Below are 12,798 nucleotides of genomic sequence, written 5' to 3' on the forward strand. Positions count from 1 at the left end.
TGCTAGACAGCCTGAATACATGTAGGAATTCTCTAACAAGGCATTCCTCATATGTATTCAGCCTGTCCAGCAGCCACAAATCATGCAGCTGCGTCAACACAAAACTACATCTCTGAGCATGCCAAAATACTCGGAAACCACCCGAGCATGCTTGGAAAAACCCGAGTAACGAGTATACTCCGCTCATCACTAGTATTGTAGTATTGTCCTCTGTGACAAGTTAAGGGTTAATACATTTGTATTTTTGTTAGGAGCGTTAAAATGGTTGTCCAGGTTTGTGATGAAAGTCTTCAGTCATTCTATGTGGCTGCAGAATTCACACACTGTTTGCACTGCACATTATCAGGATTCTCCAGTACTGACAGCAAGAATGGAAGGTCACGTAACCGCAAGTGTGCAATTTGCATATATGCAGTCATGTGCCAACTAGAAGTTTGCTACCTCGCTCAATACACTTGCATTGAGATTGCCTGCACACGTCTAGTCACAATTTGTCAGCAAAGCTCATACTTGTGGTCACATGACTGCCCACTCGGCATGTGAGAAAGCGGACAGCGTAAAGTGCGCAAGATGTGAGGATTCACATAGAGTGACTGTAGCCTTTCATCATAAAATTGGACAAACCCTTTTAATTATAAAGTTAAGAACTGTAGCATGCCCAATCCTAACAGCATGTAATATGCTCACTGTCAGGACTTAGCTCTGCTTGCCAGTTTCAGTGGTCATCACGTGGCCACTCATGATTTTCATACTGGTCACGTGCCCACTTATTCTATCAATGAAGCAGGGGTTGCAGTTTTTCACTGAACATTGAGAATTATGAAGGGCAGCTGGTCGGTACAAGACTAAGGGTGTAAATCACCCATGAGCGCTCACATGACGACTACTTAAACTGCTTAAGATGTGTATAGGAGGGGGCACCAAACTGAATTCTCGCCTTTGTGGCCAGAAAACCAAGATTTGCCTCTGACATTGGATAGGATTATTGAAGAGCTGAGGAATGTAATTATTTCTCCCCTGTATGTGCCCTGCTTGCTGAACACCTATCATTAAGACATTACCTGCTCAAGTCTATTGTTCCAAAACACGTAAATCTGTTAATGAGAATATGGCCACTGTCCATGGACTAAGCTGGCAATTTGCATTCCAAATAGCAAAGTTATTCATGGCAAAGAAATGATAAAAACAATTGTCAATTGTTAATCATCCAAACCTGTTTCCTTGTATTTCCCTGTACTGAAATAGTAAACTGCCACCCCAACCATGAAAGTATCAGAATAGTAAAAATCGTTGAGTCTTACATTTCCTCGCTAGTCAGTAATTTGTGTTATGGTTGCTCGGTACATATATTCAGTGGTGCACCACTACTAGCAGCAGACCATGCGGCTGCTGTGGGGTCCATGAGGCTGGGAGTCCGATAAAGTTGAAAGCAATGATGGAAGAGGGAGCAGTCAGCTGATACTCCTTCCTCCATCATTCTCCCCATGCGTCTGATGCCTCAGCAAAGAGGAGCAATAACATTATTACATTGTGACTACTATGCCAAGCAGTGCAGACCACATGCTGAAGACCAGAGCAGAGGCGGCTATTTGTTGTGCTCTCAAAATAGTTGAAGGGATATTTGTGAGGCCATCATATTATCATATTACCATCATACTATTTGGAGGACTTTGTGGGGGCCATCATACTATTTGGAGGGCTATTGGTGGGGGCTATCATACTATTTAGAGGGCTATTTGTGGGGGCCATCATACTATTTGGAGGGCTATTTGTGGGGCCATCATATTATTTGAAGGTCTATTTGTGGGGCCATCATACTGTTTATAGGGATATTTGTGGGGCCATCATACTATTTTGAGGGTTATTTGTGTGGTCATCATACTATTTGCAGGGCTACTTTGGGGGGGGGGTCATCATACTATTTGTAATGCTATATAGTGATCATTAGACTATGTGGAGGACCATCATTCTATTTAGAGGGCTATCTGTGGACCATCATACTATATGGAGTGCTATGTGGAGGTCATCAGGCAACTTGGGGGTCATGCCGCATCATGTTATGTAGAGGGCTACTTGGGTGCCATCATACTATTTGAAGGACTGTATGTGGGCCATTATACTGTGTGGAGAACTGTGTATGCACCAATTATACTGTGTGCAGTGTTGCATGAGGTCCATTATACTGTGTGCAGGTTTGGTGGTGTACAATATACTGTGTGGAGTGTTGTGTGGGGATTATTATACTATTTGAAGGGCTATGTGGTGGGCCATTATACTGTTTGGAGGGTTAATTAATGCAGGCCATTATACAGTAAGGAGGATTGTGTGGGGGCCACTATACTATATGAAAGGTCACTATACTTTGTGGAGGACTGTGTGGGGGCCATCATATTGTGTAGAGGGTGGTGTCAGGGCCATCATACTCTGTGTGGGTGATTATGGAGACCATCATATTGTGCTGGGGTCAATTTGGGGGTATCATGGTGTTATACCACGATACTGTAGGGACTTCATAATGTGCGTGTGCAGGGCACATTTGTTGGCATCTTACTTTTTGGTGTCAAGAAAGGGGTATCTTTGTGTTTGGGAACACTAAGGGTCTTCAATAGGGGCAAGATTACTTTGTAAGGGCTGCAAAGTTGTGGGATAAGCTCTTTTGTGGCCCCACCTATTTAGGGGTTTAATTAGAATTTTTGCTATGGAGCCCCATGATTTATGCTGCTTAGAAAAAGCATTTAAAATTAAATTACTGATTAAAACATTTTGTGTTTTTAGGAGGAATCTCTTATATAGGATTTCCATCTGAAAAAAAACAAGCAAAAAACAGAGAGCCACAAACTGAAACAAAACTGCTGGCGCAGAGAGAGACTATGGGTTTTGCAGCACTGACCCACTGAACTCAATAGGACAGCACTGCAATATCCAGCACAGGCTGACCACCACTGTTGCCGTGCACGCTGGGTCATGTTCGCCATCTTTTCTGTGTTTATTGTGATTGATCTAGGCTGCTGTGCACACTCACGGCAGCCCCGCCCTGCCCCAGGCTTTATTTATTTTTGCATCCATGTCTGAGCCTGCATTGCCCTTCATCTGTGTCTGCTGGTTGGGCAGTGTGTGGAGGTCAAACCTGAGATGTCTGTGTTCAGACCTGGTTGGCCTTCATCTGCACCTGCTCCATCTGGCTGCACGGGAGTGATGCAGATATGCTTCAGGTATGGATTGCATTTGATATGGTCTTGCTTTTAAAACATTTAGGAGGCCGCAATGGCACAGTGAATAAATAAAAATGTAGAGTAGGACCCCCCATATGAGATTGCCTTGGCGTGGCGGGGTGGCTCAATATATTGATCAATATTTTGCTAAATGTCTCATTTTGAATGCAGTAAGATATGTGCATATGCACCTCATGTTATGCGTTCTGACCACTGGCAGTGCTGGCTCTTCTCTTTTTTTATTGCAAATATCCAGCACAGATAGTACTGTATATATGGCATGTAGGTATGCAGAGGAGGACGCGGCAGTGCTCCCTATGTCCACGGCCACTAAGAATGGCTACTCATCGCACTTATTGGAAGTCTGACCCTTATCAGATATTGATGGTCTATTCGAAAGGCCCCGTCACACATAACGATCTCGCTAGCGAGATCGCTGCTGAGTCACAAGTTTTGTGACACAACAGCGATCTCACCAGCGAGATCGCTGTGTGTGACAGCAATCAGCGACCAGCCCCCCTGCCGGTATCGCCGATCGCTGTAGGAAACTGCTGGACATTTCTTTTGTCGCTGGTCTCCCGCTGGCCAGCACGCATCGCTGCGTGTGACAGGCGGGAGACCAACGATATGCTGGTAACTAACGTACACATCCGGTATCCAAGGGACGTGCGTCCCTTAGATACCCGAAGTGTACGTTACTTACCAGCGCGCTGATGCAGGGAGCTGGTAACTAACGTACACATCGGGTATCTAAGGGACGCACGTCCCTTGGATACCTGATGTGTAAGTTAGTTACCAGCTTCCTGCATCAGCATGCTGGTAACTAATGAACACAGCGATGCCGCACGCTCGGCGTCGCTGTGCTGATCGCTGGTGAAGCTGTCTGTTTGACAGCTCACCAGCGATCACCTAACGACTCACCAGCCATCCTTGTCGGGATCGCTGGTGTGTCGCTATGTGTGACTCCAGCTTTAGACTAGGTTCACATGCTAATATTAATTTTCATCTAGAAAAGTGGGGCAATGTTTTTTCTCACTTATCTGTATACAATCTGCTTTTATACTCAGCGGCTATTAATCTTTTACAGGACCATTTACAGTTTCCTGTATTACAGAATTGAAATGTATTTGTAAAAATGCCACACCCATGGACAGTGGCGAGCTCGGACAACAGGTTAATATATTCAACATGTTTTATATTTCATCTGTATGGGGTCCTTCCAACTCTTCCCCAACAGGTGATATTGAGGTGGATAAGAATCTGGCGTGTCTGATTTCAGACTGCCGATGTTTTTGTTGAGAAGAGAGACTTCTGGCAGCGACTCTCATACAGAACAAAGGCGTGTTAAGCTTAGCCGGCGCTCCTGTGTATGGAGGAATCGGGAGAATAACTGTCGGCACAACGATCCGCAGAACTGTCTAGTGTGTATGAGTGGCTTTAGTTATTGCAACTTTCTGATCAACTCCCCTGAAGATATTGGGGCTGATTCATCAAAGAAATGGGAAGTTGTGGAAAAACATGAGATTTTAGGCATTTTCTCATTTACCTGACTCAGTCCTGACAATATAGGTGGAACCGGGATAGAGCTGGGGGTCACCAGCCACGATCACGCAGTGCATGGAGGTGCCCGCCGCATACCAAATACTGAATTAATTCTTTAGCAAGACTGACGCAACTATGACGTAATTACATCGAGTTGTGTCCAGTGTAGAGAAGAATTGGCATTTAAATGGCTAAATAGATTGTAGACGATCATCTAACTAAATATTTCCAATGAAGCAGAAAAACAGCTATTGCTTGTCCTCATAATTTTAATAATAATTTTTATTTCCATAGCTCCAACATATTCCGCAGCGGTTTACAAATCAGAATCCCCAGAATATCCAGCTAGTTAAAGACTGGGGTATCAATGGTTTATTATTATCATTATTATTATTGTGTCTTCATCATTGTGTCTTTTTGCTTGCTTGTTGTTTTTTAAGAAAAGATGAATTAAAGAGCACAGAGACCACTCCATTCTCTGCACACCACTGTGGAATGTTACCTATAACCCTTTGTACCTATCTGTGCCTCCTGACTACACTGTGTCAATAGCAGTTTACAGCCCTATTGTTTTGTGATTAACTACTTAATACAAGACAGTCAAAGTCTAGAGGAGGGGGATGAGAAGAAGCCAGGAGAAGCCAGGAGAATTTATCAATGTGAAAGCTCAGGGTAAATGTGTTGCAGAAAGTTGTGTGACTGTCCTATTTATCAGTATGGAGCTTTATCCATGTCCATGCTGCAGTAACTACCCATAGTGAAGAATGGAGCCAATTACAAGTTGCTTATTATACCCAAACACAATATTAGGAAATGCAATGAAGATACATTTTCTAGGATTTGCTGAGGAGCGCAGCTTCTCACTGCATCCATCCACACTTTATCTTGAAACACTGAAAGCGAACACAGATTTTTCGGACAATATAATGTAGGGGGAACAATTTCCTACAATTCTCACACAAACCGGCAACGAGCTAATTGATGGACTGATGGTTTAAAGGTCGTTCTACTTTCACAATTGAATGAAACTTCCTTTGTGAAACCCCACACTGCCAATCTGGCCCTTATCCATCCTGGTAAATGATGTAAGCTGTTATAGAAGCAATGACTGTAATACAGGTACATGGAGATACAGTAGAGTTACTGTTTGATTCCCTGCTCTTGTCTTAATATTTTGCATCCAGTAGGATACTGTAGAGTAGACGTGGCCCAGATTTTCAGCTCTTTGTGAAGTGTTCCTGTTCCCATCTAATATGACATTTTGAGCTACAAGGCTCACCTGCTTGTAAGGGACTATAAGGCCACGTTCACACGAGTTTTTGGTGAGTTTTTGTTGGGGCAGATTTTCTGCACCATTTCTGCACCCATTAAGTAAAATAGGTTACTTGCATTTTTTTTCGATAATAAACAGCGTCAAAAACTCACCAGAAACCTCAGTCTTGGCCACAACCCTTGAAAGTGAACATATACAGTTGTGGCCAAAAGTATTGACACCCCTGCAATTCTGTCAGATAATACTCAGTTTCTTCCTGAAAATGATTGCAAACACAAATTCTTTGGTATTATTATCTTTATTTAATTTGTCTTAAATGAAAAAACACAAAAAGAATTGTCCTAAAGCCAAATTGGATATAATTCCACACCAAACATAAAAAAGAGGGTGGACAAAAGTATTGGCACTGTTCGAAAAATCATGTGATGCTTCTCTAATTTGTGTAATTAACAGCACCTGTAACTTACCTGTGGCACCTAACAGGTGTTGGCAATAACTAAATCACACTTGAAGCCAGTTGACATGGATTAAAGTTGACTCAACCTCTGTCCTGTGTCCTTGTGTGTACCACATTGAGCATGGAGAAAAGAAAGAAGACCAAAGAACTGTCTGAGGACTTAAGAAACCAAATTGTGAGGAAGCATGAGCAATCTCAAGGCTACAAGTCCATCTCCAAAGACCTGAATGTTTCTGTGTCTACCGTGCGCAGTGTCATCAAGAAGTTTAAAGCCCATGGCACTGTGGCTAACCTCCCTAGATGTGGACGGAAAAGAAAAATTGACAAGAGATTTCAACGCAAGATTGTGCTGATGTTGGATAAAGAACCTCGACTAACATCCAAACAAGTTCAAGCTGTCCTGCAGTCCGAGGGTACAACAGTGTCAACCGGTACTATCCGTCGGCGTCTGAATGAAAAGGGACTGTATGGTAGGAGACCCAGGAAGACCCCACTTCTTACCCCGAGACATAAAAAAGCCAGGCTGGAGTTTGCCAAAACTTACCTGAAGAAGCCTAAAATGTTTTGGAAGAATGTTCTCTGGTCAGATGAGACAAAAGTAGAGCTTTTTGGGCAAAGGCATCAACATAGAGTTTACAGGAGAAAAAAAGAGGCATTCAAAGAAAAGAACACGGTCCCTACAGTCAAACATGGCGGAGGTTCCCTGATGTTTTGGGGTTGCTTTGCTGCCTTTGGCACTGGACTGCTTGACTGTGTGCATGGCATTATGAAGTCTGAAGACTACCAACAAATTTTGCAGCATAATGTAGGGCCCAGTGTGAGAAAGCTGGGTCTCCCTCAGAGGTCATGGGTCTTCCAGCAGGACAATGACCCAAAACACACTTCAAAAACCACTAGAAAATGGTTTGAGAGAAAGCACTGGAGACTTCTAAGGTGGCCAGTAATGAGTCCAGACCTGAATCCCATAGAACACCTGTGGAGAGATCTAAAAATGGCAGTTTGGAGAAGGCACCCTTCAAATATCAGGGACCTGGAGCAGTTTGCCAAAGAAGAATGGTCTAAAATTCCAGCAGAGCATTGTAAGAAACTCATTGATGGTTACCGGAAGTGGTTGGTCGCAGTTATTTTGGCTAAAGGTTGTGCAACCAAGTATTAGGCTGAGGGTGCCAATACTTTTGTCTGGCCCATTTTTGGAGTTTTGTGCGAAATGATCAATGTTTTGGTTTTTGCTTCATTCTCTTTTGTGTTTTTTCATTTAAGACAAATTAAATGAAGACAATAACACCAAAGAATTTGTGTTTGCAATCATTTTCAGGAAGAAACTGAGTATTATCTGACATAATTGCAGGGGTGTCAATACTTTTTTCCACAACTGTAAGTCTCCTGCTGTAAAGGTTCCAGATACAAAGAAAGTAACTCAGCAGTGATAATCCGAGGAAAGAGCAAAAAGAGACTGGTGGGGACTACTCCAATCTGCAGCTACTCACATGTTCGGGAAATTTAAGTGTCAATAATCAGCTATGGAGGGAAAATACTATACGGTCTTCATCTTCTAAGAAAGCACAAGTCTCATCAATGAATTCTGAGAAGGTAATCCATAGCTGTTCACCAGAGCAACTACAAGTCTCCGTAATTAGATCTTTAAGGGAATCTATAGCCACACACCTGAGGGACATGTCTCATCAATCAAAAGTAAGGGCTTGTTTCAATGACTATATTCTGTCCGAGTGCGATTCGACAAAACATCAAATCAAAACATCAAATTGCACTCGGACCACTCGGACCAATGTTATTCTATGGGGCGGCGCACATGTCCAGTTTTCTCCTCGGACAATGGTGGAGATAGGGACAGTTTTTCTCCATCTTCTCCTCATCTGAGAGAATTGATCAGAATGGGATTAGCATAATTATCCTGATTCTCTCAGATGAGAAGATGCATATTCTGGTGTGAACCTAACCTTAAAAGAATCTGTAACTACTCACCTGAGGAACCACTAGTCTCAGTAATTAAATCTGAGAGAGAATCTGTAGCTACTAACTTCAGAGTCTACAATTCTCATGAATGATTTCGAGTCTAGAGCTAATCACATGAGGAACTACAATTCTCAGTGATGATACCTGGGAGAGAATCTGTAGCTACACACCTGAGGAACTACAAGTCTCATCAATAAAGTCAGAACTCTATGGCTCCTCAGCTTTGTGGGACTACAAGTGTCATATCCAACTCCCAGTAGACTAGTACATACAGCCAGTCATCCTAACCAGCTGATAAACACTATAATCACCAGCTAGAAAGCAGGGAGCATGGACAGCTATCTCCCTGGTGTAGAACTACAAGTCTCAGGTTATCATATGCTGTCTGCATATCAAACTTCTGTCCCTGAGAAACAAAAAAAAGCTTAAATTCCTCAAAGGAATTTACAAGTATAGGAGTAAAGGAACAGAGGAACTACAAGACTCATCAGTAAACCCTAGGTGTGTGATATATATATATACACACGAAATATGTCTCACCAGTATTGATGGATCTCTGGGGGAACCACAGGGCTCAGCACGCTAGCTCTGCAGGACACCACTAGGTCTGGGGGCTCAGTATACGGACTGGTGACCCCTGTACGGCCGCTGTCAGCACAGAACACACTGTCCGCATAGAGCACTCACCGCTGCTCCCTTGTTCAAAAGTTCCTCCACCATGGCTCTGCCAATCCCCTGTGCGGCGCCAGTGACCAGTGCCACCTTCCCATTGGCATACATGATGTCCCTGCAGATCCGTGCACTGAACCGCTGCGACTTCCAGTGTGTGCCGAGGCTGCCGTCCTGCCTGTGTGTCACCTCCTCCCAGGCCGGATCGATGTGGCTCTCTTCCCCCTTCTCTGCGAGAATCCAGTGTTATCTCTGCTTTCCTTCCCTTCAAACTCTTTACAAGGGGGAGGAACAAGTGCTGAATGCAGATTAGAGGTAACTGGCTGCTGCCTGCACTTATCTTTCTTACCTGCCCTTTAACTCTTGACTTGCCATAGATTAGCTTAACTAGCATGGTTAATACTATCTATCTATCTATCTATCTATCTATCTATCTATCTATCTATCTATCTATCTATCTATCTATCTCTATATCTTTCTTTCTCTCTGTAACTCCCTTTCTTTCTTTTAGTCTTTCTTTCTTTCTCTTCTTATCTATCTATTATCTATCTATTTATTATCTATCTTTCTTTCTTTCTGTATTTTTCTTCCTTTATTTCTTTTTTCTTTCTTTCTTTCTTTCTTTCTTTCTTTCTTTCTTTCTTTCTTTCTTTCTTTCTTTCTTCTTATCTATCTGTCCAGGCTCGGACTGGCCCATAAGGTAACAGGGGAATCCCCCGGTGGGCCCCTGTACAGATCTGGGCCCCCAACCCCACTGTATGAGAAGTACTTGGCATAATTCAATTGATTCTGTATAGAAAAAGACAACATCTATATATTATATAGAGATATAGGTAAATTTGTGAACAAGGGTAGTGTGATATTTGTGTGCAAGTGAGCTCCAAAGTCAGTGTCACTGGTGGACCCTTGGCACTCCTGTCCGACACTCTATCTATCTATCTATCTATCTATCTATCTATCTATCTATCTATCCCATATCTATCTATCACATTTATTTATCTTTCATTGCTATTTTTCATCTGACAATCTCAGCTCCGCTGCATCTGTATGTGTGAATTGAGAATATTGACTTTTCACATTTTAATGTTTCCCTTATTTTCATCTTAGCTGCTGTTTTTAGATTCTTGATGCTGCAAAACATCGGATTTATTTTACATCTTTCTGTTTTTCATGTTTCCTGTGATGATTGCAACAGAGAAAATCAGGCAGACTTCTCTATCCATAACAGATAATACACTTCTCACAGAGCGGTCCCAGAAATGTCTCCGAACAATGAAGTCAGACTACTTGCTCACCAAGTTCCAGAGACGCTTTGCGCTGCCCATGTCAATCAGCCCCCTATTATTCTGGGCTCCCAGCAATTACCGCTGAATGGTTACAAAGAGGCTGCATTTTTCTTTATGAATTCCTTGAAGTAATGGGATCAGGAGCTTTGCTATGGGGACAATTACTTGCAGGGCTGTAAGGAGAAGAGAGATCACTGTGATTTATGAGGGCGCTTGTGCACCAATATGTCATGTAGAAGTTCCCATATCTTCCACTGACTCCTGAATGTCTAATGTAAATGTTTCCCTCATCCTTTCTGGCAAAGCAATTGTCAGGACTGACACCTCTGACACCGCACACGTCCCTTTTACTATGGTAATGCAGAGTTCAGTCTAGGGGAAGCACATAGCAAAGTACCATTAATTACAAGGCGCTTCACACACATTTTCGGCACTGTCCCCGTTGTGGGTCACAATCTAATTTCCCTATAAGTATATCTTTGGAATGTGGGGGGAGCAAACCAGAGAGCTAGGAGGAAACTCTCGCAAACACGGGGAGAACATACAGTGGGGAAGAAAAAGTATATAGTCAGCCACCAATTGTGCAAGTTCTCCCTTTTAAAAAGATGAGAGAGGCCTGTAATTGACATCATAGGTAGACCACAACTATGAGAGTCAAAATGAGAAAACAAATCCAGAAAATCACCTTGTCTGATTTGGCAAGATTTATTTTGCAAATTATGGTGGAAAATAAGTATTTGGTCATTAGCAAAAGTTCATCTCAATATTTTGTTATGTATTGTTTGCTGGCAAAGACAGAGGACAAACATTCTCTGTAAGGGTCGTGTTACACATAGCGACGCTGTGGGTAGGAACCCCGCAGAGTGTCTGGGCCGGAACCAGGGGGACCGCCATCTAGGTTCCTAAGGAAACTGTACCCAGGGGGCGGAGGAGGAAGGTGGACAGCTGAGAGTGACAGAACAGCAAGGGGAGGGGCGAGTATAAAAGGGGCAGGGAGCGCGCAGGGGAGTCAGTTGGCAGAATGGCAGACACGGAGCAAGAGACTGTGGGGGTGTGAGAGAGCCATAGCAATGAACAGTGACCAGAGAGGAGACCAGCAACAGAGGGGAGATTTACAGTGGCCTTCGAGAAGGAGGGGCCGAGCTTACCGACCAGAGACTGCCGCTTCACTACAATCCACGGCCGTTGCCGCTGTGCTCCAGCCCGTTGGCGGCCTGTCCGCTGCCTCTTGCGGCTGCTGCCACTCCACTCCAGCCCGTGATTGCGGCCTGCCCACTGCCGCCCGCGGACGCTGCTGCCCCGCTTCAGCCTGCTGCTGTGGCCTGTCCATCACCGCCCACAGCTGCCATCACCCCGCTGCAGTCGGCAGTTGGGGCCTGCTCCTCGCAAACAGAGAAACTCTTTGCCCAGCCCCAGGGCGTGCACGCGGCCTACCAACCACCACTCCTAGTTACTGCGACACACCCCTGCTTGGGGACAGGAATCTCCCTTAACCCACTTATGAGCGGAACCCCGCTGTCTTTACAGGGGGTCATCTCATCAAAGGACTCACCCAGGGCCTGTTGTGCCCCTACCCTTCCTGGAACCTCTTTGTCCTTACAGGGGGTCATCTCATCAAAGGACTCACCAAGGGCCTGTTGTGCCCCAACCCCTCGTGAAACCCCGCTGTCTTTACAGGGGGTCACCTCATCAAAGGACTCAACCAGGGCCTGTTGTGCCCCAACTGCTCCGGGGCGCTGGGGTGCTCGAAGACTACGCCAGATCTTCAGCCGCTGGGCCCAGCGGCTGCAACGCCACAGCCACGTCATAGCGATGCATGTTTGACAAATCACCAGGCCCTGATGGCATTCACCCTCGGGTATTAAGGGAGTTAAGTAATGTGATAGACAGGCCTCTATTCCTTATATTTAAAGACTCTATAGAAACAGGGTCTGTTCCTTTTGATTGGCGGCATGCAAATGTGGTACCAATATTCAAAAAGGGGCGTAAAAGGGAATCTGGAAACTATAGGCCGGTAAGCTTAACATCTGTTGTGGGTAAAATTTTTGAAGGGTTTCTAAGGGATACCATTATGGAAAATCTCAATGTTAATAAATGTTTAACTTCATATCAACATGGATTTATGAAGGATCGCTCCTGTCAAACTAACCTGATCAGCTTCTATGAGAATGTAAACTCTCAAATGGACCAAGGACAATCATTGGATGTCATTTATCTCGACTTCTCTAAAGCATTTGACACTGTCCCACATAAAAGATTGGTAAGTAAGATGAGAAAGCTTGGGCTAGGGGAAAATGTGTGTGGATGGGTAGGTAGCTGGCTTACTGATAGAAAACAAAGAGTGGATATTAATGGTGCATACTCAGATTGGGCCATGGTTACTAG

The 12,798-nt window shown here is 44.0% G+C and overlaps 1 protein-coding gene across 2 annotated transcripts in view; it reads right to left on the reverse strand.

The window, feature by feature from the left end:
- Positions 1-9,385, reverse strand: part of HPGD (15-hydroxyprostaglandin dehydrogenase) — a 91,425-nt gene extending 82,040 nt beyond the window's left edge. For both annotated transcript variants that reach the window (XM_073577577.1, XM_073577578.1), the window contains exon 1: positions 9,146-9,385. In XM_073577577.1, coding sequence (XP_073433678.1) covers positions 9,146-9,238 — 93 coding nt within the window. In that variant the 5' untranslated portion in view covers positions 9,239-9,385. The remainder of the gene's footprint in view (positions 1-9,145) is intronic.
- Positions 9,386-12,798: the final 3,413 nt, after the last annotated feature.

This window comes from Dendrobates tinctorius, unplaced genomic scaffold (assembly GCF_039654945.1).
Source record: "Dendrobates tinctorius isolate UK_male_01 unplaced genomic scaffold, ASM3965494v1 ptg000008l, whole genome shotgun sequence".
In the NCBI taxonomy this organism is placed as follows: Eukaryota; Metazoa; Chordata; class Amphibia; order Anura; family Dendrobatidae; genus Dendrobates; species Dendrobates tinctorius.